The sequence below is a fragment of the Annulohypoxylon truncatum genome (assembly GCF_022578515.1).
Source record: "Annulohypoxylon truncatum strain CBS 140777 unplaced genomic scaffold F4807scaffold_50, whole genome shotgun sequence".
Classification (NCBI taxonomy): Eukaryota; Fungi; Ascomycota; class Sordariomycetes; order Xylariales; family Hypoxylaceae; genus Annulohypoxylon; species Annulohypoxylon truncatum.
The window spans coordinates 199,763-223,831 of NW_025953836.1; the positions used below are offsets into that span (position 1 = coordinate 199,763).

Here is a 24,069-nt window from a genome sequence, read left to right on the forward strand (position 1 = left end):
AAAATATTTAAATCAATTCCATCCATCGTTAGATAATCACGCACGCATCCCACACAGATCGTCCTGGTTGGGCCCTCAGAGATCTACACTTTACCATCTCGGCTAATTCATCTTCGTCTTGGCTACCTTTGATTTTCTACCTTATCCACAGATGGTACGAGGCGTTTTTATGTAGAAATCTGTTAACATCCTGAAAGATAGAGGATTACGAAGAAAACTGATTCGTAAAAATGATGTGTCGTTCGTCTATCCCATTTCTTTCCGGCGAGCCCGCACGCCTCCTGACCTTGTTTGGAACCACCATCACCACCACCACCACCTAAGGATAGATATGAGGTGTCGTATATTAATTATAGTCCTATGGCTGAGACATGCCGCCGCTGAGGCTCAGAAAGCCGAGGTACCCGATTGGCTCAAGGACTATAACTTCGACCCGCCTAGAGAGTGTAGTTCCGATCCCGCAGGCCCGTTGAATCCGAGGGAATCAAAGTCCATATGTCCGCTTCCGGTCGATGATGAGACTGCCTTTGAGAAGCGATCGTGGCATCCTTGGACATATCCCCCGATGTGTGTGGAGGCTGAGAAGGCGACAGATCCTAAGCTATGCGTATACACATATAGCAAACTACGGGGAGAAACGGGAATCAGCTTCGTCACCACTCCACAGACAGCTGCCGCTGGGACTGGCATCCTCGAAGACCTTGACCCGAGATGGGAAGAATGGGCCAGAGGCATACCTATGACCGTGTCCAATCCGCCTCCGTACGAGATCGTAGATCTCGAAAATAAAGGGATGGGCGTTGTTGCAAACCGCACCATTCGTAAGGACGAGGTGATCATGCTTAGACACCCCGTAATCGTCCGGATTTTGGACCCGAGGCCTTGGAAGCCCCAAGACGTGATGAAATTGCTTCACCGGGGCACAGTCCAACTCCCGCAAAAGCAGGGGCTAAAGATGCTGAAACTGGCCCATTCGAAGGGTGGGTATATCATCGACGATATCATCAACACGAATGCGTTTGGGGTGCTGGTGAATGGCGTGGATCATTCGGGGTTGTATCTCGATGTGTCGGTGAGTACCCGGGGAGACGTGAATATTGTGAAAGCGGTGCTAACTTGGTATACGTAGAGGCTAAACCATGCGTGCAAACCAAAGTACGTCTATGCAATTAGCTCTTTACAGATAAAATCCTACATGGCTGACATTTTCATTAGCATGTTCAGTCGGTTTTCTTCAACGACGCTAGGCATGGAAGTTGTGGCTTATAAAGACATCGAACCGGGCGAGGAGCTCACTTTTAGCTGTGAGTCCTCCTTTTAGCCAAGAATGATCTGCAACCTCTGACAGTCACGACAGATCTGCCATTGAATCTTGTATCCGAGCAGCGCAAGGCTCTCATCCGAGAATGGGGTTTCAATTGCAGCTGTTCCTTATGCACCGACTCAAAGGAGACCGCTATCTCAGATCGCCGCCGGGGTCGGATACAAGACCTACTCGCAGAATTGGACGACCCGGATATACGGAAACCTGCACCGGTCAAGAAGCGAGTTGACGAGATACTAGATTTATGCGAAAAGGAAGGGTTGGCGGCTCAAATCGGTGACTTCTATACCATTGTCGCGGAAGTGTACTCGAGCATGGGCGATCTCGAGTTGGCGACGAAATACGGAGAGTTAGCTGTGAAGGAGCTGAAGCATTATGCCGGGTACGATCATGAGCGGACCAAGAGTGCTACCTCATTCTTGGAGAAGTTACGTATAAAGAAGTGCGTATAAATGGGCAGTAATTCTTAAAGTTGGGATTCTAATACTATACTGCGGTTTATCGCGAAGGATGTATCATCCTTTCTTTTTATTATTATTTGGTTCCGTGTCCGTCCCTAACTCCTGCTAGTAAGGATAATACAATATTAGGGGGATTAACGACAGACAGGATCGCCCCATTTCACCTCTAGATCTCTTGGCGACCGGTCGCATTAAGCCGTCGCAGGCAGTGCAACATGTGCAAAAATATCAAGAGGATTCCCTTTTGACGCCATGCTCGTCCTAAAAACATCTTCTATATCACCTGTAATGATAGTTTTTTTCGTCATCCTTATTCTTGACAAAGTGTCTATAGCCAGCCCCTTTTTCTTCCCGTCTGTTAGGTGTAATATTTTTCGTAGGATTTTTGTAGTTATTAACGGATGAGAGGCTTCTTGTGCTATAGGCTACTTTTTGCCTTTGCTACTACCGTCACTAAGTTCTATGTCGTCGATTTGGAAGAGGATATCGTCGTCCGTATCTGGACTAACACTGTAACTCGTGCTGGACCTGTGCCCACCACCGCTCTGTCCATTGGTATTTTGCTGGCCGCTAGTTTGTTGGGTATTGATCACCAGATGGACGGTACCGTTGCTGCCTCTTCTTTTGGTCGTGGTGCTTGAGTAGGTCTTTTCACCGCCGGACATCTTGGCTGATTCAAGTGTGTCTAGGAAGAATTGGGCTAGAAGAAGCGATTATGTTGAGGGAAACGAGGGAATATTTTGCGATGAACGGTTCTTCGCAATGCAAGAACCAGTATGTGATATCTGGATTGCTCAATTTCGTTATGACTTCAGAACTGTCATGCAGGAAGATGCGGGGAGAACAAGTGGCATTCGACGTCGATTTTCACAATTATATAAAGAGATATTGTAATGTTTGCCATGCGTACATATATCGAAATGTTATTAGTCAGGGATTCATGAGCTGTGTCCTATGAGGGTTTATGCTCCTGAATGCTCCAATTAATCATGAGCACACTGAGAGTTTCTAACGTATGATTGTGAACCTGACGCATCTGCGCACCTGGTGGTAGTGCCGGAGCGGTGCTGGAGTGGTGCTGGAGTAGTGCTGGCGGTTTCCCTCACCCACGTTTACTTGATTGGGAATCGTCGACGAAAGCGGATCGCTGCATAATTCTACCTCATCGTACATGTACGTCCAACCTTGCTCCATAGTTGAAACTACCTCACTTATTAGGTAATGCGTATTCTGTCTCAACTTATCAGCGGTCCGGCCAATGACGGCCATGGATTTCCCTAGAATGGAAAACTCGTGCTCAATGGAAACCCCGCTCTGGTGAATTATGTAAAAGGGGTAATTTTTATACAACGGTCATGTGAGAACGTACGTTGTATCGTCGCTGGCGTCTTACTAATCAACGCTGGGCATACATCTGTAGTTATCGTCATTAATACAGGACACAATTAGCAATGGGTACAAATATGTATGAAAAGTAATACATCTAGAATGAAAGGAAATATTTGATGTCAATTATACATTGGAAAACATCGGGGGTAGAAAGTTAGGACCTTGTTACCCCCTTTTCCCTCTCAAAATGCCCTAAGAATTTGATCAAATGTCAACAAATCTCAAATTTACAGGAACAAGTTGATTCTTGCACCTTAAAGTAGTGAAACAAGAAAGGTTCATGACGTATGGAAAAGCTCTGGTACGATACCTTGGGTAGATATCATAGGAGGCAATTGATTAGGTGGTTGTGAATGTAGGGGGTGTCTTAATGACGGGGCACACATGAGGACCGACCAATCAGATTCGGAGTAGGGACGTCAATTACAAACTGGTTGGTGACTAGACTATCTATCGAGTCGTCCTAACAGACCATACCGTACCAACTACACTGGGAGGCCCAATAGCTGATGGGTAGGTTACCGTAACATAGGTAACCCCAGTGCAGTGGAATTTATCAAGACAGAAAAGGAAACAAAATGAGAAAAGGAAACGAAATGAGCAAAGCAATCCATGACTGTTTAGTGGCCAGTCTCCACCTGTAATTCCCTAGCAACACTCCAGCCCATATGGCATATTGGGAGTGGCTTTGACATCTAAAACCCAAGCAGTGACAATCTTATGAATCCGCCGTCTAACCAGGTTCCTTCCTCGACAATTGGCGTTGACATGTACAGGAGTCAGGATACCACATCTAAAGTTCCGTAACACTAGCACCCGGTGGCAGCTAACATGAATCCGTGCTCTCGAGAGCAAACAAGACGAGTCCACGTGGAGTGCTGATATGGAAAAAAGGTGTTCGGGGCTTAGGCCTCGTCACTATCCGACACCTCGGCCTCCGGTCGGGCACAACGCTTCGCGCCATTGCCCTTGGCCATCTTCTGCTGGCCCTTCTTCTCCATGGAGGCTCGCTCAGTCTTATTGCATTTGCGCTTCTTAGGAGAAGGAGCGGGGCTATTAATATCCGCATCCCAACCACTAGTAGTGGAGCTAGCGAGTCTGGTCTCCTTGGGAATCTGCGGCGCACCGGGAGTACGCTTCTTGGGAGTGGGTGCCGGGGTGGAAAAGTCGTTGTTATCGTTACCAATGCTGCCCTCAAACCAATGGTGCTTCTTGCACAACTGACGGAAACGCTCCCTGGCCACCTCGACTGTCTTGAATTCCAACTCTTCTCGAACTGCCTCCCACATGACGGCTGTGGGCTTGGCACTCTGGAGGCAATTCTTCAGAATGACATTGATAATCTCGGAGTCAATTGTGGGGAGAGAATTGTCAACAGCCTCGCCAGAGGCATTGTTCACCTTGTTGGAAGGCATCTAGGTAAAACATGTCGTTAATATAGGGTACTGGAGAGGCTAGATATCCCGATGGTGTGGGGTGTAGAAATGGGACGGAGCTGGGGAAATGAAACGGATACTTACTTTGTGCCGAATAATGAGGTCTTGACGATGCGATTGCACAAGGAACGTATTGCTTTCTTGTATGATGAATGAGATTCAATGAATTTGGCAAAGAGCAATATGTGCGAGGTGTTTAGGAGTGGGCAAGATAGGAGACGAACGGTAAAGTTGATGGAGCATACGCGAACGTAAAAGTTTTGTAAGGAAGAAATGAAAGTTTGGAAATTGGGTAGGAGAAATCAAGTGATAAGTAGTTTGGTTTAGTTGTGCGGACGGTAACGAGCGTAGCTACCAGGCAACCGTTGACAAGAATGAAAATGTAGTCACCGTGCAAAAAGGTGCAATTCTTGTCGAACGTACTTGACACGGTAGCGGCCCCAGTGGGTTGCTGCGTTCCCCTTCTATATTTCCACGGCAACCTTGGAAACTCTTAGAATCCCAAGTACCTAGAGAAATGCCAAAACGATGCTTCACCGTAGAATAACAAATTCTTGACAAGCAGACGTCGTCAAGCACTCAAAGGCAGTCAATCAAACTGGCCGTGATTCTGCACTTCCCATAACCAAGATAACTATCCCATCCTCAAGGATATAAACCATTTCTTTTTCTGTGATCCTTCGGCTCTTCCCCCCACGATCAAGGATGTCCTAGTCATGCTCAAGGCCAGAACTGAACCTGTATACGATATAATTGAATATGTACATATGCAGTAATTTGAATAACATTCACACAAGAGGGCATACTATACGCTCTTCATAGTTGCTAATGGACTAGATACATGTAGTCAAATCCCTGTATTACCATGCAATCAGCCACTGGCTAGTAAGGATAGGGAGCGCCACAGTGAGTTTTGATAGGCCGAGATCTTGCGTTTCTATATCATTGGGTTTCCCAATTGGAAATCAGATCCGTGGTGCCACTAGGTAGGTATCGTGATAGCGTGGGTCATTTATGGATAATGGGTCAGCGAGAACGCCATCCGGCGGCGCTGCGCCGGCTTCGTGACCCGGAGGCCGTGGGGTAGAGATGGAGTGAATCTCGCCACCTCATGCAAGCAGCCCGAACCGGAGTCGTAGGACTAAAAAGCAAAATATGTACCTGGTAAGGCAGGCCAATGACATAAATCATTTAGGTTAGTACGTCGTCATTGAAGATAAGATAAGTCAGAAACTGCCCAGTTCTTTCATTGACGTTTGGAATTCGTCCTCGAGCTTAGAAACGTACTTAAAATCTGTCCTGAGTGTTGCTGTTATCAATATTCTATACATCAGCATATAATTCAATCTCATCAAGAAGGTCGTCTTCACGTAGCTATATGCTTATCAGTGTTTGTAGATTGATGAATTGGCAGGACACCCGTGACATGACGATCTCAGCTGTCATATGACATTATGTAATCATTGATTAGGTCATCTCAGAAGAGCCCCTGATTAGCTAAGCTGAGCGTGCGTAGGTCTATTTAGCTCCCTAATCATAAATCATATCCGGAACTTACCAACTATGTAGCATAATCCCCAAAGTTCATCTTGATTAAAGATATCATATTAAATAGCTATGAAATAATATGTGGAGTGGAAACAAGAAGTTTCCCACGACGTACAGGCGAGGGAGGGTAGGTGACATTCTATTTATTATTGGATATATTCAATTCTTTTTGCTTGGACTCGTTACCAATGTTCTTGGCTGGTTGAGAACGACGAGGAGTTCTCAGACAATCTGGAACTGACAAGTGGGCAAGGATTTGATTATTTCCGTAATATCTTCCGGCTTCTTATTAAGGGCCGCACGAGCAACAATACGATGCTTCTGCATATTATCAGAGCCCCCATACTGTGCTTCTACTTTCCTTAGAATGAAATAAACAGGTGAACCAATTACCCAAAAGAGAAAAGAGGTTTGTCCAGGACATAGTTTTAGGCTTCATATTTGCAGTTTCTCCGATGCGGTCCATGTAGTTTGTTGGGACTGGCAAACGAAGTACCGACTGCCGTGCACGATAAACACCGAGCACGAAGTTGACTAGGTCCAGAAATGGTTCATCATCTTCCACGCTCGGGATCTCACCAATGGCGTAGATTGGGTCTAGACGGTACCCTGTCAGAAGGGCCTCGGAATTAGTGCCCCATGTGATAATAATACTGTGATACACTGTACGCATATATGTAGGTAGTAATAAAGTGCGTACAGTGTATTACAGTATTATTATCACATGGGGCACTAATTCCGAGGCCCTTCTGCCTGTACAGAATAATGTCGTTGGGGTGGCGTAGAACATGGGCTCATTCGTATTTTCGTTAATATGGATTTTTCGGGCTTGACCTTGAGTGAGAAATCTATCCAGCGTCACCACATGAGCCGTCTCCTCCGTAGAGTTGCTTCCAAGAAAATTAACATTAAAATACCTAGGTAAGATCAAGGACCCAGGAAGGACCAGTAGGTTTTATCTTCTCGTGGAACTGAGATTCAAAGAGAAAGCGAAACGATCTCATCAGCACAAAACCTAGGCTGCCGTTATAGGACCGAGCGGTTGCACGCTTGAATACATTACTGCATTCTTCATTGTAATCCACATACATGAGTTGGCCAATGCATCCGAGGAGGAGAGATTCTATAGCGAAGATCTTGTCCTTTGGGTAAGTGGCTTTGTAGTTATCCGTGAAATACAGCACAGCTGTGAATGTTTTAAGTAGGGGGCCACGTTCGTTCTGTTCTAAGCCGCGGCGTAACCTAATTAGCAATGTACTTGAGTTAAAAGGCCCATCTAGGAACCTCCCATCGTGTATATGACATCTCGTATCTTTTTGCTCATGTATTTAAACGTTAGTTGGGACATACCGTAAACATTTAAGCATTAAAATTGGTTTGAATGCGTGATAACATGTTAAAAGAAATTTAGGATAAGTCGAAACACCTTCTTATAGGCCACCCCTTCGTGGGCCACCCTTTTCCCATATAAAACGGTTTAATTCCGATGTTTATAATTAATTAAATAAAATACTTATAAATATATAATTAACGGTTTATGGGTTTATAATATTTAAATATTAAAAATTTTAAAGCGGTTTAATTTTTAAAATTTTTTTCGTTTTATAAATTTAAATAATTATAAAAATAAAATTCGTTAATATTTTTTTATATAAAATATATACGAAATTATTAAAGCTTATAACTTTATAAAAATAATGAATAATATTTTATTTTTAAATGTTTTAAATATAATAAAATTTAAATTTTATATATATATTATAAAATTTTAATAATTAAATTTATTAAATTTATTATAATTAAAAAACGGGATTTTTATTTTTTAAAAAATATAAAAAAAATATAAAAATTAAAAAAATCTTTATATTTTAAATTATAAAAATAAAATAAAATATTTTTTTAAAATATTTTATTATTATTATATAAATAATTTTTTATAATATTTAAAATATTTAAAATTAAATTTATATATTAAAAATCCGAAATATTATAAGTTTTAATAATTTTTTATATATTTTATATATATATTTATTAAAATAAAAAAAACTTTTTATTTAAATAAATTAAAAAAATTTAAAAATTATAAAATTAAATTAACGTATATAATATAATTATAAAAATATAAAACTTTTATCCGTATATTTTTATTTATTTTATTTAATTAATTATAATAATTAAATTTTAATGGTTTTATATAAAAAAAAAATAGCTTATAAAAAAATAATTTATAAAAAAATGTTTCGATTTATTTACCACGTTTTAATAAATTTTATTATTTTATATATTAATTTAAAAAGTTTATTTTTTTAAAATAATTTTATTATTTTAAAAATACTTGTGCATTTTAATAATAAAAAGAATTAAAAGGGATAAAAATGTTATATTTCTTAGAAAACTTTAAAGCTTGAATCTTAGTGTGGAGATTTTAAATACTAGTACAGTGCTAGTAGCACCTTCCTGCCATGTACACTCCATGGCTTAGATTTGAGCGTGTGGTCTTTGATTACCTAGCTGGAAGTCTTATCGATAAGCCACTACCGCCAGAAACCGTTATACATCCTATCCCACATGCTTGCACTCAAATAACTTTTCTTCAACATACCTACTCTACAATATTATCATTACCCTCACTCGACAGCCCTCAATTGAGCGATCCTCACAGTACTAGGTTCAAGTGGTTGCACCATTTGCTTCGCAAGGTATACTGACCTGAATTTGATAGGTTGATGTTGCTGTAACGGCCGAGGGTCAGGTGACACCCCGGAGAGTACAAGCTACTTGCAGCCCAGCTATTCTAAGCTATATAGCTCAACCAAAATATGTCCAAACATGGTGCAACCGGGTTCATTCAATTCATTATCTCTTATTTCAATAGGATGCAAGAATATAGCTTTCTCAGCTCACTTTTGACGAAGTTATTGCAGTGCAAAGTCAAAACCTGTATGAATCTGGGGGTGCTCACAGGCGGTACTTTGATCTGTACTGATTTTGTATGGCAGATGAAGTAGCCGCGCTAGTCTCGGTAGCTTATCGATAAAGTTTCAACCAATCAAAAGATGCGCGCCCGGACTTGAGTCACACTATTGAAATGCAATACTATTAAAATGCAATACTATTGAAATGCAATACTATTGAAATGCAATATTATTGAAATGCAATACTATTGAAATGCAATACTATTGAAATAGTTGGAAATTTCTTAATCTATACTAGTAATATTAATATTATTTCGCACATGGCCCATTTAATTTGACATTATTCTAACCTTGTTTAGTAGTTATGCATTTATGTCGTACCCGACACAAATACAATAAGAATAGTAGCGTACCTAATATAGGTTAACCTGTCGTCCACTAGTAATTTTAACCCGAATCAATGCTTACGTAGCCCCTCCGAGAATTAACTCCATCGTCCTCGACTTCACTAAATAAGAAAGTATAAGGAGATACGAGACTGTTGCCAGCACGATGACAGTAATCCGGACCGAGATAATGCTGATAACATTGCATATTACAACTGGAAGCATCAGGAGAAGGGTAGTTAGGACGACCAATAAAGCCTTTGCGGTGCGTCGGATCAGAAGGCCTGTATAAATGTATACATTCGGATCACTAGAGAGATCGTGAAATCGGTTCTGTACTCGTCAGCCGAACGCGTACGGAGGTATCAGGGCTGCGAAAGCCTTCTTACTCTTCGGAAACAATGTAAATATCGAACGAGTTTATCTTCCACCCACGTCTCGAATTGTCTAGCCACACTGTCCAACACAGGGACTAGACAGACTAGTTCATTTGGGTAAGAGAGGTATGCTGTCTCGTCCTTGGATAAGCAACCGGTCGCGTCCACCCAGTTTTGTAGGCTCTCTATATCTCTTCGTTCGGTCAATTGTAGGTTCAGTATCCGGTTGGTGTGCTCGATTAGTTGATCTAACAGCAATTAATAGCCGCGCGCGAGTCGTTTGAGATTCTTACCATAGTCGATTAGGGCTGCTTCAATTTCGGACAGGGTAGATAACCGGTCAGCATTTCTATCGCATCGACTCACTCCAAGAAAAAGAGGCGAGGTTTCCTGTTGATCGATCTGTTCTAACTGTTGTTCGAGGCGGGACAATCTATCCTGCTTTAGCAGGAGGAGTCGAGCTCGCAGTTTGTCGAAGCGACGAAATATGAACCAGGAGGGATAGGATGAGAGGAGTGCGGTGTATCGAGGATACCCGGGCCTGTACTCTTCGACTAATAAGTTACAGTTAGTGATTTTGGTAGGGCTTTCGATCGAGAGTGCGTACTTTTTACCATTTCCGAATCTTCATTGATTGTAGACTTAAAACCTGGTTGTAGAAAATATCTTACGTATTGCTTTTTTTTTTTTTTTTCATCTTGTACCTAGGTAGGTACTTATCATGTGGCGCGAGGGGTTTTTATCCCATAATAGCGTAGTAATCATATATATTGGGGTGAGTGGCCACATACCTACTCCTAGCAAGTAATACGTATGTCATCTTCACATACCTCCTACATACGAACATTCGTCTTCAAACAGCGTCAATCTTCCAGCATCCATATTAACTATGGCTCACGACGGGTGCGCAGTCCCAGCATATCTTAGATTATTTAAGACTAATGCATAAGCTAGGCATAAAAATGATAATTTTATCGTCTCTAATGACGAGGACCGACCTTACATTGCACATTCAGAGGTCCGTAGTTCTAACCAAACTGTTGCTTGGTCCTGACCAAGCTTTCACTTAGAGTTCAGCTTTTCGTGTCGGACAAAAGGTGCATATACTAGGCTCTGACGGATCCCTTGAAGGCCCGTACATTGTTTCGTTGGTAAAATCTTCAGAGAAGAAATGTCAGCTTTCGCTCGAGAATGGTCAGGTTATCAAGAACGGAGAAGAGATAGAGATGGCGAAGCTCGATGCTGCATGAAGAAATATGGGGCATTTGATCCGATACTTCTCAAAATCTCCTTCCACGTCAGCAGCAGAGGCCGTATGAGGATTTTTGATTTATAAATTCGCCTCACAATTTAGACACCTTTGAGACAGTTGAGTAATTTATTTGTTGCCTCGTTTTCGTTGCATGTTACATCTTTCTGCCTAACGTGGTGCATGTGTGCCTTCCCAAAGTACCTGAGGCCTGATCAAAGTGGCCTTCGGCATTTGCGTTTCTTAACATGCTTCGGGTTCTCAACAAGTCGGCCTGGCATGATATGATCTGGCTTAGCATGATCCATTTAATTGGCCACACACTTTCAATTGGTGTCCAGTAAGACTCTGGGGCCCGTAAACTTACTTTTCAGCAGCCGACTGGTTGTCGCTTATTTATTTATTATTTTTTTTTCCCCATGTAACTTTGGAATAATGTGCCTATCTTGTAGAGGTGGCAATAAAATAGGTGAGTGGATGCAGAAAAAGAAGAAGCAATCGCTAAAAAGCACAACTTCAGCCTAAGTCAACCAAGGTTAGTTGAATACTGTTATTCATTTAACTTGACTTGATGGAGCTACTCGCTCTGTACCTCCCACTCTCATGGAAACGTTCTCTTCTATCATGGGTGATCAACCTATTTCCAATAGAAGGTATTTTGCCATCTTAATCGGGATCGATGCTTACCCGCGCAGACCTTTGAGGAGCTGCGTACAGGATGTCCACACGATTAAGGAATGTTTCGAGAGAGAAATGAGTTCTGTGCATATCCAACTTCTCACAGCAAGCGAGAGCTACAACTTAGGGATGACTATGCCACTTCCAAGCCCTTCTCTCTGGCCAACGCTCACTAATGTGATTTCGGCTCTTGAAAGTGCCACGTCCAAAGCGAACTGTGGAGACTTTATCTATATCCACTATTCTGGTCATGGAACTAGACTGGAACCAATTTTTGACTTCTCGAACTCTTCGACCGGAGATTTAGCGTTAGTTCTCCTCAAAAAGGATGGCAGTGCAGAGGAATTCTTGAAGGGCCCACGGCTAGCTGGGCTTCTAAAAGCCATGGTAGACAAGCAGTTGGTCGTCACCCTCGTCCTAGACTGCTGCTTTTCTGCAAGCGTCTATCGCAATACTGACCACAATATTCGATATCTCCCGTTAGACCTAATGGTAGCTTCGACGTACCCAGAAGATGCAGATGGCAGCCTCACTAGCGGGGCTACTTGTTCTTTGTACCGCGATGCATCTATGCGAGACAACTGGCTCCTAGATCCGGACCGGTATGCTATACTTACCGCATGCGGACCACATGAAAACGCCCAGGGGGGCCATGATGGGGAATATAAGAAGGGAGAGGACACCGTATGGCATGGTGCCTTATCTTACTTCCTATCCAAAGCCTTGGCCGACTATGGATTCGGGAGGAGACACGTGGATATCCACCGTCATCTGTGTGCTAAATTCAGGGAATTCGACAAGGCACAACATCCTGTCCTGTTTGGAAATGGGGATCAGGGGTTCTTCGGTCCGGTCGACCAGGACTGTAGTGTGAGGTCGATCTGCGTAGTCAAGCGTGATGGAAAATCCCAGCTACTGGCAGGCCAGGCACATGGCATCCGCGATGGCGACCAATTCTTTTTGTCGCCTCAGGGCTTGAGAACTTGTCATGGCGCTGAAGGAGATTGCGTTGCGAATGTCTCCTGCGCTGGGCCTTTGACGTCCGAGTTGGAATTGAATATTCCACAAGGTCTTCAAACGGGATGGATGGCAAAACAACTCACCTGTTCATATCTCACAAGTTTTCCGATTCAATTGGCATCAAATCTTCCACAATATGATCAACTGCTGGCGCAGCTTAACCGACGGTCGCTTGGTGCTTCTGTCGATACTGATAAAGCCCCGGTGTTTCGGATTGTGTTAAGCGATAATGACGAATATGAAATCCTGAATGAGTCTGGTCAAAAAATCATAAACATACCAACTATGCCACGAAATCAAACAAACATCAATCACCTCTACGAAACCTTAGAACACTTGGCTCGGTTTAGGATGGCTAAGGAGTTGACTAACCTGTCGCCTACATGTTCTTTCCGAGAGTCGTTCGACCTTCGAATGATTATGGATGGGAGAGACTTCAGTTCAGGAGAATGTATAGAGGTTCAGCATAACGATATTGTGGAAATATCTATGCAGAACAAAGGAGATACAAACCTCTATGCTCACGTGTATGACTTAGGTCCCTGTTGGCAGGTCAGATGTATCCTGAAAAGCACTTATCAAACCGTTCTTCCATGGAAAGATTGGTGGAACAAGTCGCAATCGAATACTCTCCGCCTAAAGATCAAGATGACGATTCCGCTTATTATGGACAACTCGTGTGAGGATGTCATCAAAATCTTTATCACGTCCCAACCGACATCGTTTGACCTGCTAGAGCTGCCTAAGCTTGATGAACTGGCAAAAAGGAATAACGGAGATATGATCTCGCATCGCCCCTGCAATGTATTGGAAGACTGGACAGCATTTGATTTTCCTATCCGCATATCACGATAAACTTGAACGCATTAATCAAATCTAACTGCTCGTACCTACCTAGGTACTAGAGGTAAAGTGGCTACGCCTTTACTCGCACTTGGCTTTATGAGAGATGGAGTGTACTTGCTAGGAAGGTGCAAGTCACACTGTAGGGGTATATTAGGTCACCACTCTTAGATTGAGCTTCAAGCTATTTTTCAGCAATACAACATTATTACCCCCCTAATATTGATCTATGAGCTAGCTAGTCTTTTGGTTAAATCCTAATCCATAACTACCTAGGTACCTAGGTTCAAAAGGATTTCCTTCACATACAGGAGGATATAGTAGGAGGAAAGGGGAATACCATATTAGGTAGGTAGCTATGATTTACCATCAATTCCTTTTTTTTTTTTTTAATGCTGAATAAGTTTAAGATACGGGATGAGGTCCTCTCAAGTAAACATCAGTAATATTCTACCAATAACATTGATATAAAAAAATAAAAACCAGGGAAACTTGTTTCTCCTTTTATGAAAAACTCTAGTCATCCCTGGTTCTAATCAGTGTGGAGCCGATGCTAGCTATCTCTAAACACCAAAGTGAATGTAGGGAACCCAGTAGAAGCTTTTCGGCACTCTTGCTTTGGCCTCCAAATCTACTAAAATACCATCCCTCCCTTTCTCCACGCTCTCGACATCATTATCCCGTAGTCGTTTGATGGCGCGATGAATCCCTCGATAGACTGCGGTATCCGTGATGCCTTCGTGGAGTGTCTCGTATAAAACCCTGGCCACATCAACACAATGACTGTCTGATACTTCCCAAAGTGTGCCTACGACATGTCGGAAACCTGCTAGTTGGAGGGCGCCGACGAGATGAATGGCTTCGTCAGCGAGATTCTCCGCCTTGTTGGATCCAGTCGAACATGCTGACAAATATCCCAGAAATGGCAGGTTTCCTTGAAGCTTGTGGTCACGTAGATCCCCCACAGTAAGCGGGTCAGTTTCCCAATCGTCAAGGAGCAAACAACTCTGTGAGGGCTCTACCGGATTCAGTCTCCCATGACCTGCAAAGTGAAATACCTTACAACCCCTCAAAGACTCCATGATATTGCGCTTATACCGCGCCGGCGTAACTGGCACTAACTGTAGTGATGAACAAATGCTTTTTAACATGTCTATTTCTTCTTTGGCATACTGAAGATCTCTATTCCCATTTATCCCTGGTGTTATGTTCATGGCAACCAAAAGAGCCTGGTTGAACGGGGACTGGGAGGGATTATCAGAATGGTGCCGGCGTCCGTGTACTAGTGCCTTGATAGACGAGGCATACGAAGACATGACTCTATCAAGGACAGTATCAGTAGACCCTTGCGAATGAAGGCCCGCCGCATGAAGTGGTAGCTGGCTTAGAAGCCCGGTGGGAACCCACCACACGTGAGGACAATTATCAATTGACGTCTGAAATCCTAGTGCGTCTAGGCACGGTCGACAGATGGCCTCCCAGAGCCATTCGAGAATTGATGTCATGTCTGCTGATCGTAGGTCTCGAACTTGTTTCCGAACGTCTTCTAATGTCAGATCAGGTAGTTTTATCACCCGAATCCGATAATGCTCAATGAGGAATGCGTCGCACCGATAAGAGCTTATATTGACAACGATGATCGGGTCTGGGTCTGCCGCAGCCATCAACTCATCTCTAGTGGGTGGGAGAAGAAAGTTGTGGAACCCGGGCTTAGTACGAATAATCGGTAGGAGCTCGCTAAATCCTTGGTCGGCTTCACGCCGTCGTTTTGCTTGTGATTCCCAATCACCAACCATGTCGCCGCTATGACTGGGGAATCTCCGTACGTCTGCTGGAAGATCCAGCTCGTCCCGAAGCGACACGAATTTCTCTGCCAAGTCAGGGTATTTCTGCCTGAGATCTGAAACGTCTACGCGCATATCCATCAGCAAACCGGCGATAATACCACGGCCGAGCTCGAGGAACCTCAACGCATCATATGCTTCTTCTTCTTTGATCCTTCCTTCCGCTGCGTTTAGACACGCGGCCGCTGAATCAGAAGCTAAGCTCGAGAATTCTGCGAGCATATGCTGCTTGTCGGTATGCTTTAATGATCGTGGGCTGACAGTGGGGAGAAGAATCACTGCTTCCCTTAGTAACTGGCTTAGTGCTTTCCAATTTGATTGCGAAGAAAGAATACGAGCTGCTCCCTTAGCCATTTTAATGCGATCAGAGGGTGAAGCAGTATGGCAATTCCAGCCGTCATTGAAAGAGGAGAGCGCACGGTTGAGGTCGTCTATCGAATCCGTCTTCTCAAATCGCGACAACAAAGACTTTGCAAAACTACCCATACATAAGATTCGGCTAGGGTGGTCTTGGGATATTCCATTTACTACCCCATCTAGGAAAGAAATGGCGCGATTCAGATCGTTCATTTGAGCCGTGTGATAAAATCGCGTGATCAAACAATTCGAAAGATTATTCAAATATGTGATTCGGTCAGGGTGGTCTTGAGATACAGCATTTACTGCGGTATTCATGATATCGATGGCGCGATTTGACTCACTTATAGACGAGGTTTTTCTAGATCGTATGCTCAGCCAGCTTCCAAGGTTACTTAACCACTGAACTCGATCAGGATCGTCTCGGGGTGTGCCATTTACCGCCATATCAACTGCTTCGACAGCGCGGTTCAAATCATCCATTAAACCCGTTCGTTCAAATCGTTTACCGAGCAAATTCCCAAGGTTATTTAACCTAACAGCTCGATGAGAGTGGACTTGGGGTAAAATGTCCACTGCCCTTTGCGACGCTTCAATAGCACGATTCAAATCATCCAAAGACCCCGTTCGTTCAGATCGTCTACCAAGAATATGCGCAAAGCTACTTGACATCCAAGATAGACCGCGGTCGTCCGGGCTTGCGATTTTTATTGAAAAGTCCGCAACTTCAACGGCATGATTTATATCGTCCATTGAGCCAGTCCGCTCAAATCGCATGTCGAGAGTGATTCCAAGGTTAAGTAAGAAAGCAGCTCGACGAGGATTGCTTTGAGGGGTGGCATTTACCGCCATTTTCGCCAGTTCAACAGCTCGATTCAGGTTATCAATCGAATGTGTCCACTTAAACCGCGAACGAAATATATTTCCAAGCAGATTCAAGTAGCTGGGTAGATCGGGATCGTCATGAGGTGTACCATTTACTACCCCGTCAGCCAAGTCGATAGCACGATTCAAGTCGCTTATTGAGCCCGTCCACGTTGATCGTTCCTCGAGAAAAGTAGCTAAAGCTATATGAACTCTAGGAAGTGCCGCTCCAGCATCTATTGCTAATTCTGCCACACGAATTAATTTTTCTCTGTCATGGAAGGAACTGTTTTGTTTGTATGCTTCAAAGAGTTTGGCTGTTTGATTATCCTCGCTATTCATTTTGTCACGAATAGACGCTGAGCTATTTATTTACCAATCATGTTAGTGATTGACTCCTTTTAATTTCTTATGGAAATATATTCTCTTTAAATCCAAGCATCCACTTAAGCCCCTATTGAGATTTTGTAACAAATGTGTATTGGTAGGTAGTTTCTCAAAAGGGGGCTAATATGAAATTGCAGCTTACCCATTTCTTGAAACCAGAACCGAAACAAACTGGTTTTTCCAGGCTAACAGCATATCACCGATTTGACGCCGTCGAAGGCGATCGGGATGATCCATAGCTAGTGTTGCATTCCAAGCATCCGTTCGCTGGATAGCTTGCTGAAGTTTTTCCGGCGATTGTGTTTTTCGGAAGATAGTGAAACAAATATAGATATTTAACTCAATGTCTCCGTCCATCGTAGATTCATCGAGTGTCGTTGAGAGAGAAGAGAGATCTTTGTCGTCCATTTTGGCAAGTACGGACACTGTTTCCGAATCGATATTAAATAAGTCCATTTCAGCATTCTCGAAGATTTGATTAGTTGCACGTGAAAGTGCCTGATTAGATCTAAGACTTGTCAGAAGAGCCAGTTCACCAGCATTGGTTGAATAATGGAGGCACAACCTTTTAAATTCGATTGAAATTCCAGCGTCTCGTGCCCAAGTTGCCATCTCGTCAAGATCATCCAATGATTTGGTATGTCTAAACTTGATGAATATCAAGTTCACCCAATCGATTTGGCGAGCTACAATGTCAGGGTGGTTGGGTGGTGTATTTGCCATTAACTCGTAGGCCCAAAAAATTATTTCCTGAAGGTCGTCTGATAACCTTGTATGCTGACACTTTTTAAGCAGCATCACAATCAAGTCCTTCAGCCGAGGTGCATAATGAGGGTCTTCGATCTGTGTAGGGATGTGACCCCTGACTTGGTCAATAGCACGCTGAAGATCCTCAATAGCGCCGGTCCTCAAGAATATATAGTATTGGGTATGACCAATTGGTGCTGTATCTTTCCCATTACTCGCAAGACGGCGCAGTTCGTCTAGATCCATGTTGAATGAACGAGACATTGGTGTGCCTGTAGTTCCATCCAAACCCGTGTAGTATCTTAACATTTGGAGTCTCCTGATACAATCGGAGTCCAATAATCTCCCTAAGAGATTCAATTCGCTAGAAGCAGGCATCCAATAGAATGAGTTGGCTGAATCACTGGGCGAAATGCGCCCATGACGAGAGTAGTAGGGAATCAGGGTCTGGGATGCTGTTGGTACCATATCATGAACCCCAATTCCGGAACCAGTGTTTATTACGGACGTATCTGCGATCGGGGACAGCTCCGGCTGCTCCTCTTGGCATTTCAACCTCGCTTGTTGTTTTCGGTCCCTCAATCCCTCTTCTCTTTCCAGTTGTTTAAGTTCTTCCCATACTTTCATCTCGTTGCGCCGCAACTTCTCTAATTCTTGTAGGAGTCGGGCCTTCTTAGCGCATATTTCTTCATCCTAGATCAAAGTGTTACCGATATTAGATTATAGTATTTACCTATCTATCTAGGTCTGTTATAGATTATTTACCTTATCATTGCCACCAACGCCTCGAGCTTGGTGTTCTTCATAAGCCATCAAAATTAAGTAGTAGCTATTAGAATTCTCGCCACAAAGTCGCTCTTTAGTCTTATCAAGAAGGCCCTGAGATGATGAGTTCGGACCCCTATCTCTTTTCTCTGCTATGGGGCTGACGGGTGGGTTACGTAGGTAGCTAAGATATTGCTTTCTTCCAACTAATATGATTACCCTGATGGTTATGGGCAGTACTTATAACTAACGGTTTCGGTGCAATAGCGTGTTAAGAGGGTTTAAAATATGTCTGCTTCCTAAGGTGCCTCAAGTTGAAAATAATAGTAATAACGATAATCAGCGCGTGATGACGCCGGACTTCGTCACTAGAAGTTTTCTGTTCCGTGCCTACTGGAGGTGGCTTGAAGTCCAATGCCTAAACCCCCAAGGCTCATTGGTGGAAATGAACTAATGGCTTGTATGGGATAGCTAAAACCAATTATATGTTAGTGAAATGAGAGTGTGGGATGTGTGGGGGGGATTTGATCGGCCATGAATGCCACAATTTTTGTAAGGGGTTTAGCCTTCAATACAACCTTGAAGGTAACAGCACCGCATGAACATTAATGAACACTTGCTACAACGCTCCTTAGCCGCTGATGTAAGTAATGTGGTTTCATTCCTTTATTACTTAACAATATAGTTTACCGAAGAGGTCATTAGGCAAAACTTAGCAGGGTTGATTGGATACCTACCTGGTGAATACTGATATCGGCATGGACCTGCCATGTTGAGACATTTCAGCCTTTGGAGTACCTAACCATCTGTCAGATGATATAGTAAAGGTAGCTAATAGCTGAAGAAATGAAAGTAGGCTGTAGGCAGTATTCAGTAAGTGGCATTTATGCAGATAAGAAATCGGCAAATAATTACGTATCTATACAGCCTTTGACATCAGACAAGGGAATAGAAGTAGGCTGTGAACAGTGTTCGGCAAATCATAACATATCTATACAGCCTTTGACATCAGTTAAGAGAATAATAGTCGGAAATGGACACTGTTCGGTGAATGATAGCTATATGCACATAAGAAATTAGCAGACCATGACGTGTCTATACACCCTTTGACATCAGTTAGGAGAATCGAAGTAGGCTAGAGGCAATGTTCGGTGAATGATAGCTATATGCATATAAGAAATTGGCAGACCATGACGTATTTATACAGCCTCAGTTAGGAGAATAGAAGTAGGCTATAGCCAATGTTCGATGAACGATAGCTATATGCATGTAAGAAGTGGCGGACCATGATGTGTCTATACACCCTTTGGCATCAGTTGAGGGTTGGCTATAGGCTGAATTTGGAGTTGATCCTCGTTCTACGATGTATTTCGTAAGGTTTTCTAGGTAATAGACACATTCCCTCTCAGCATTCAGCCACCTTGGTAAGCTAGACTAAGTAGTACAAGGACCAACCTCGGGCTTTAATATTGAGATCGGAATTAGACCTGGTGTCTCCAGGTCAAAGTATATAAGATTATATAAAGTCTCGCTCTATGGTGAATGATCAAACCAGATGAAAATTTTGACAACACAAAAAAGCCTGTACTGTTTATCATGAAAACCCAACCCGAACAGAAAAGATTTGCCCTCCTCGTCGGGGTGGATCTGTATCTTGACGGGTCCAGAAAGGTCAATATACCTAGCTTGCGTGGATGCGTCAACGATACTCAGATAATCAAGAAATTACTTGGAAATGAGTTTTCAGAGGGCGTAATACGAATCCTTACTTCTTCTCTGTCTCCGGATTCCGCGGCCTCACGTGAACCACCACAGTCCTTGCCCACATACGAAAATATCAAGAGGGAATTCGATGGAATAACCAAAGAAGCCAAGGCTGGTGACCTCTTCTTTTTCCATTTCTCTGGCCATGGTGCACGACTAGAAACGGTACTTCCGGGGCGCGACCGTCGTGCGGACGACCCGTCTCTGCTGACAATGGACTTCGGCTGCGGTAAACCAGCAATACGTGGGTGGCAACTGAACAATTGGCTCAAGATACTGAACGAAAAGGGAGTTCAGATTGTTGTTAGTTTGGACAGCTGCTATTCGGCCGACAATTGGCGAAATGAAGGTTCTCTTCGAAGCCCGAAACAATGGAAACGTCCACCTAACCTCCCTGTCGACGAGGAAGGAGTCGAAGCGACGTCTATTGAGCCGAATGACCGTCACGGTGAGCTCAGTGTACTCTGGGACATCAATCCAGAGGGCTTCGTGCTGATGGCAGCATGCGAAGGCCAAAGTGTAGCGATGGAGAAGATGTTTGGGAATAGCGTATATGGCACTTTTACCTACGAGTTGTGCGCATACGTCAGGGAAGCACCAAAGGCGGCATATCGCACTATCCGCGACTACATAGCAGCGAGAATTCAGCCACAAGTTCCATGCTTTTATGGCCAAGACAGGTTCGCGTTCCTTGAGAATGAAGAACTGTTTTCGGCCACACATGTTTGGGCCAGGGTTAGTAAAGGCGTCGTTTCTCTTCCAATCGGAAAGTTTCATGGTGTTGAGATAGGAGCAGAATTTGTGACTCTCCCACCTACACCTCCGGTCACCCTCTCAATAAAAAAGGTCCAAGACTCCGAAAGTGAAGCGACGGTACCATCAGGATTCTTGCCCGAAGCTATTGAGCTCGTTCCTTGCCGATGGAGTTTGAGGAAGGCCCCGAAAATCTCTGTCAAGGAGATTACATGCGAATTCCGGAAGGCACTGCATGACGGCTTGAAGAAAAGGATTGTAAATGAAGTCGAATTCAGTCAAACCCAAAACCTTGAATCAGTCAGTCTTAGGTTGACCAAAGCAGCGAATGGTAAAATCGGCATCTCTGGACCCCAATCACTGATAGGGTATGAAGGACATGTCCGTGGCTTGGAGACCAAAGGCGAAAACGACAAAGAACAAGCGACAGAACTAGCAGTTGCACTATCACATCTCATGCGTTTTGAACAGATTCTTGAACTTCGGAATGATGCAACACGGGATGACAACCCGCCTTTTAAAGCCACCTTGAATGATCTTGAGCAGGTTGATGGCGCGCCGAGATTTGAATACAGATTTCAGAACTGTGACGAAGTGCCGCTTCACTTCACGGTTATGGTCTTGGGTCCCGGATTTCACATCAAGCAGCTTTACCCTGAAAATGACGGCTCATACACTGTAGCTCAAGACAGAACTTCGAGTTTCACATTTAAGCTTGTTCTGCCGACCGAGCTTAAGCAGGTTGGGAAGAGCCACCGCGACATTTTCCGCACGATTGTCACTAGGAAGAAAAAGCTTTCGTTTAAAAGCTGGGAGCTACCTGACATTTGGAACGCCAACCAGACGCTTTACAAGCGACGTGAAGATTTAGCAAGGGACGCAGAGCTGATAACTGACGATGGCAATGGCTTGTGGATGCAGGATATCACAAAGTCGTCAACTCTGAACTAAGCATAGAGTATCCTGAGACTTTACGGGAATGGGACAGCACGAGAACATATATGAATGGACAGGATACAAGAACAAAATGTTTCTTATGTGATTGTTTACAATCGATCATTTATCGTATTTCTTTACCCTGAGTTTACGAAGGGATATTGTGGATCTAAACTTCTAGGCTCCCAGCAAAATTCCTTATCAAAAATTTCCTATCGCGGTAATCCCTTAAAGTCCGGCCCTAAAGTTGTGTGACACCGATAGCTCCAGGACAGCGTGGCCGTTGATTGGGTGCAGGGTCAGGAAAAGTGGTCCAAGAACTTGATTATTAATTGACCAAAACTGATTATTAAGGCCCTATAGCCAATCAGGTGCAGTGCAAGCAGTTCTCAAGGTGGTCCGTTCGCGAGCAGTGGGTTTTGGACAAGATTCGAATTTTCAGAACGACGGTAGAAAACAGGTCTCGCGCACGGGCCATATTTGACGGGATTACCTAAGGTGCTGACTTAATCAATCCCCGGACCAGTTCTTCAATACAGGTCAGGTTCAATACAGGTCAGGTTTAATACAGGTCAGGTTCCAGGGACCTATTCTTTAATATAGGTCAGGGACCTGACCTGACCTAGGGCAGGAACGGTTGCTACTTTATATAATCAGTCAACCCTTAAATCAAGGTGACTGAGCCAGGTGTAAGAGATGGAGGGACTGGAGGGGTGGTCCCACTTATTGATTGGGTGCAGCCAATTAGCTTTAAGAACTTAGCTTTGCAGTAGTCAAAGCTGCAAGGGTGTTGATTCAATTGACAACTTATTTGAAGCTATTTTGGCAGTTGACTTAGTCCAGGGATAATTAGGTAATAGACTGGTTAAAGGGAAACGCTATACGCTTACCGACGATGCGAACTGCGAGGCGCGCGCGAAGCGCGCGGCTTGCAGTTTGCGTTCTATGGTTGACAGCTCAATTGAACGTTGCAAAGGTTTAAAAGTTGTAAAAGTGCGAGATCGAGGAATCGAACCTCGGCTCGGCTCAATTAAACTCAGGGTTATTGTGCCACCAAAGGTAGCTTCCAATAATTATTATTTAAAAGTTATTAGTTTTTTTTTTATATTTTTTTAAATATTACGTTTTAATTATTAAAATTATAAATAATTAATAAAATATTTAAATATTTTTAAATAAAAAATATTATTATAAAAAATATTATTTTAATTAATTTAAATTAAATTTTAAAAAAATAATTATATTTAATTATATTACGTGTAATTTATTTAATTTATATTTATAATAATTTAATTAATTATTAAATTATTTAAATTAAAAAAAATTATAAAAAAATATATAATATTATAAAAATTAAAATAATTTTAAATAAAATATATAAATTATTTTTATTAATTATTAAAAATATAATTTTATAAAAATTAAATTATATTAAAAAAATATAAATCGTTATAATTTTACGTATAAAAAATTTATTTTTAAAAATATTTTATTAATTATTTATTAAAATATAAAACGAATTTTAATATAATTATTTATTTATTAAAATTAATAATAATAAAAAATTAAAAATATTATTAATATTAATTATTATATTTTAATTAAAAAAATAAATAATAATTAAATAATATTTTTTATATTATTATATATTTTTTTAATAAATTTATTAAAAATTAATATATTAATTAATTTTTAATAATAAACGTTTTAATTATAATTTATTTTTTTAATTAAAACGTAATATTAAAAATATAAAAAAACGTTATAAATTATTTAATATTAATAATTTTTAATTTATTAATATATTAAAAATAATTAATTTACCGTATAAAATTTACGTAAATTATATTAATTAAAAAAATAATTATTTTTTATATTTTTAAAACGTAATAATTTGTTTTTTACGTAATATAATTTTAATAATTAAATTTAATATTATTAATTTTTTAATTATTAATAAAAAAAATATTTTTTTAAAAATATATAATAATTTTAAATTTACTTAATTTTTTTATTATTTAATATA

The 24,069-nt window shown here is 42.0% G+C and overlaps 7 protein-coding genes across 7 annotated transcripts; 4 read left to right on the forward strand and 3 right to left on the reverse strand.

Moving 5' to 3' along the window:
* The first annotated feature begins 1 nt into the window (after position 1).
* F4807DRAFT_316419 (SET domain-containing protein) lies at positions 2–2,138 on the forward strand. Its single transcript, XM_047995119.1, has 4 exons — positions 2–1,072; positions 1,130–1,155; positions 1,216–1,304; positions 1,358–2,138. The coding sequence occupies exons 1-4, from the start codon at positions 332–334 to the stop codon at positions 1,774–1,776; spliced, it is 1,275 nt and encodes a 424-aa protein (XP_047849418.1). The 5' UTR covers positions 2–331; the 3' UTR covers positions 1,777–2,138.
* Positions 2,139–4,079: 1,941 nt separating this feature from the next.
* F4807DRAFT_465266 (uncharacterized protein) lies at positions 4,080–4,589 on the reverse strand (the record flags this gene model as incomplete). Its single annotated transcript, XM_048002254.1, has 1 exon — positions 4,080–4,589. One exon carries the CDS (start codon positions 4,587–4,589, stop codon positions 4,080–4,082), a length of 510 nt encoding a protein of 169 aa, XP_047849419.1.
* A 4,668-nt stretch (positions 4,590–9,257) lies between these two features.
* F4807DRAFT_445525 (uncharacterized protein) lies at positions 9,258–10,740 on the reverse strand. The gene is made up of 6 exons (XM_047999742.1): positions 10,444–10,740; positions 10,130–10,390; positions 9,849–10,084; positions 9,542–9,792; positions 9,424–9,486; positions 9,258–9,362 (listed from the first exon to the last, which is right to left on the reverse strand). The coding sequence occupies exons 1-5, from the start codon at positions 10,451–10,453 to the stop codon at positions 9,444–9,446; spliced, it is 801 nt and encodes a 266-aa protein (XP_047849420.1). The 5' UTR covers positions 10,454–10,740; the 3' UTR covers positions 9,258–9,362; positions 9,424–9,443.
* On the forward strand, positions 10,496–11,294 carry F4807DRAFT_445543 (uncharacterized protein). The gene is made up of 3 exons (XM_047999743.1): positions 10,496–10,739; positions 10,791–10,854; positions 10,907–11,294. Exons 1-3 carry the CDS (start codon positions 10,726–10,728, stop codon positions 11,084–11,086), a joined length of 258 nt encoding a protein of 85 aa, XP_047849421.1. The 5' UTR covers positions 10,496–10,725; the 3' UTR covers positions 11,087–11,294.
* Positions 11,295–11,457: 163 nt separating this feature from the next.
* F4807DRAFT_445545 (putative caspase) lies at positions 11,458–14,045 on the forward strand. Its single transcript, XM_047999744.1, has 2 exons — positions 11,458–11,554; positions 11,606–14,045. The coding sequence occupies exon 2, from the start codon at positions 11,689–11,691 to the stop codon at positions 13,636–13,638; it is 1,950 nt and encodes a 649-aa protein (XP_047849422.1). The 5' UTR covers positions 11,458–11,554; positions 11,606–11,688; the 3' UTR covers positions 13,639–14,045.
* Positions 14,046–14,189: 144 nt separating this feature from the next.
* F4807DRAFT_471732 (CHAT domain-containing protein) lies at positions 14,190–17,534 on the reverse strand (the record flags this gene model as incomplete). Its single annotated transcript, XM_048002952.1, has 7 exons — positions 14,190–15,710; positions 15,750–15,775; positions 15,806–16,132; positions 16,172–16,229; positions 16,269–16,282; positions 16,316–16,770; positions 17,221–17,534. 7 exons carry the CDS (start codon positions 17,532–17,534, stop codon positions 14,190–14,192), a joined length of 2,715 nt encoding a protein of 904 aa, XP_047849423.1.
* A 2,652-nt stretch (positions 17,535–20,186) lies between these two features.
* F4807DRAFT_471736 (caspase domain-containing protein) lies at positions 20,187–22,107 on the forward strand (the record flags this gene model as incomplete). The annotated part of the gene is made up of 1 exon (XM_048002953.1): positions 20,187–22,107. The coding sequence occupies one exon, from the start codon at positions 20,187–20,189 to the stop codon at positions 22,056–22,058; it is 1,872 nt and encodes a 623-aa protein (XP_047849424.1). The 3' UTR covers positions 22,059–22,107.
* Positions 22,108–24,069: the final 1,962 nt, after the last annotated feature.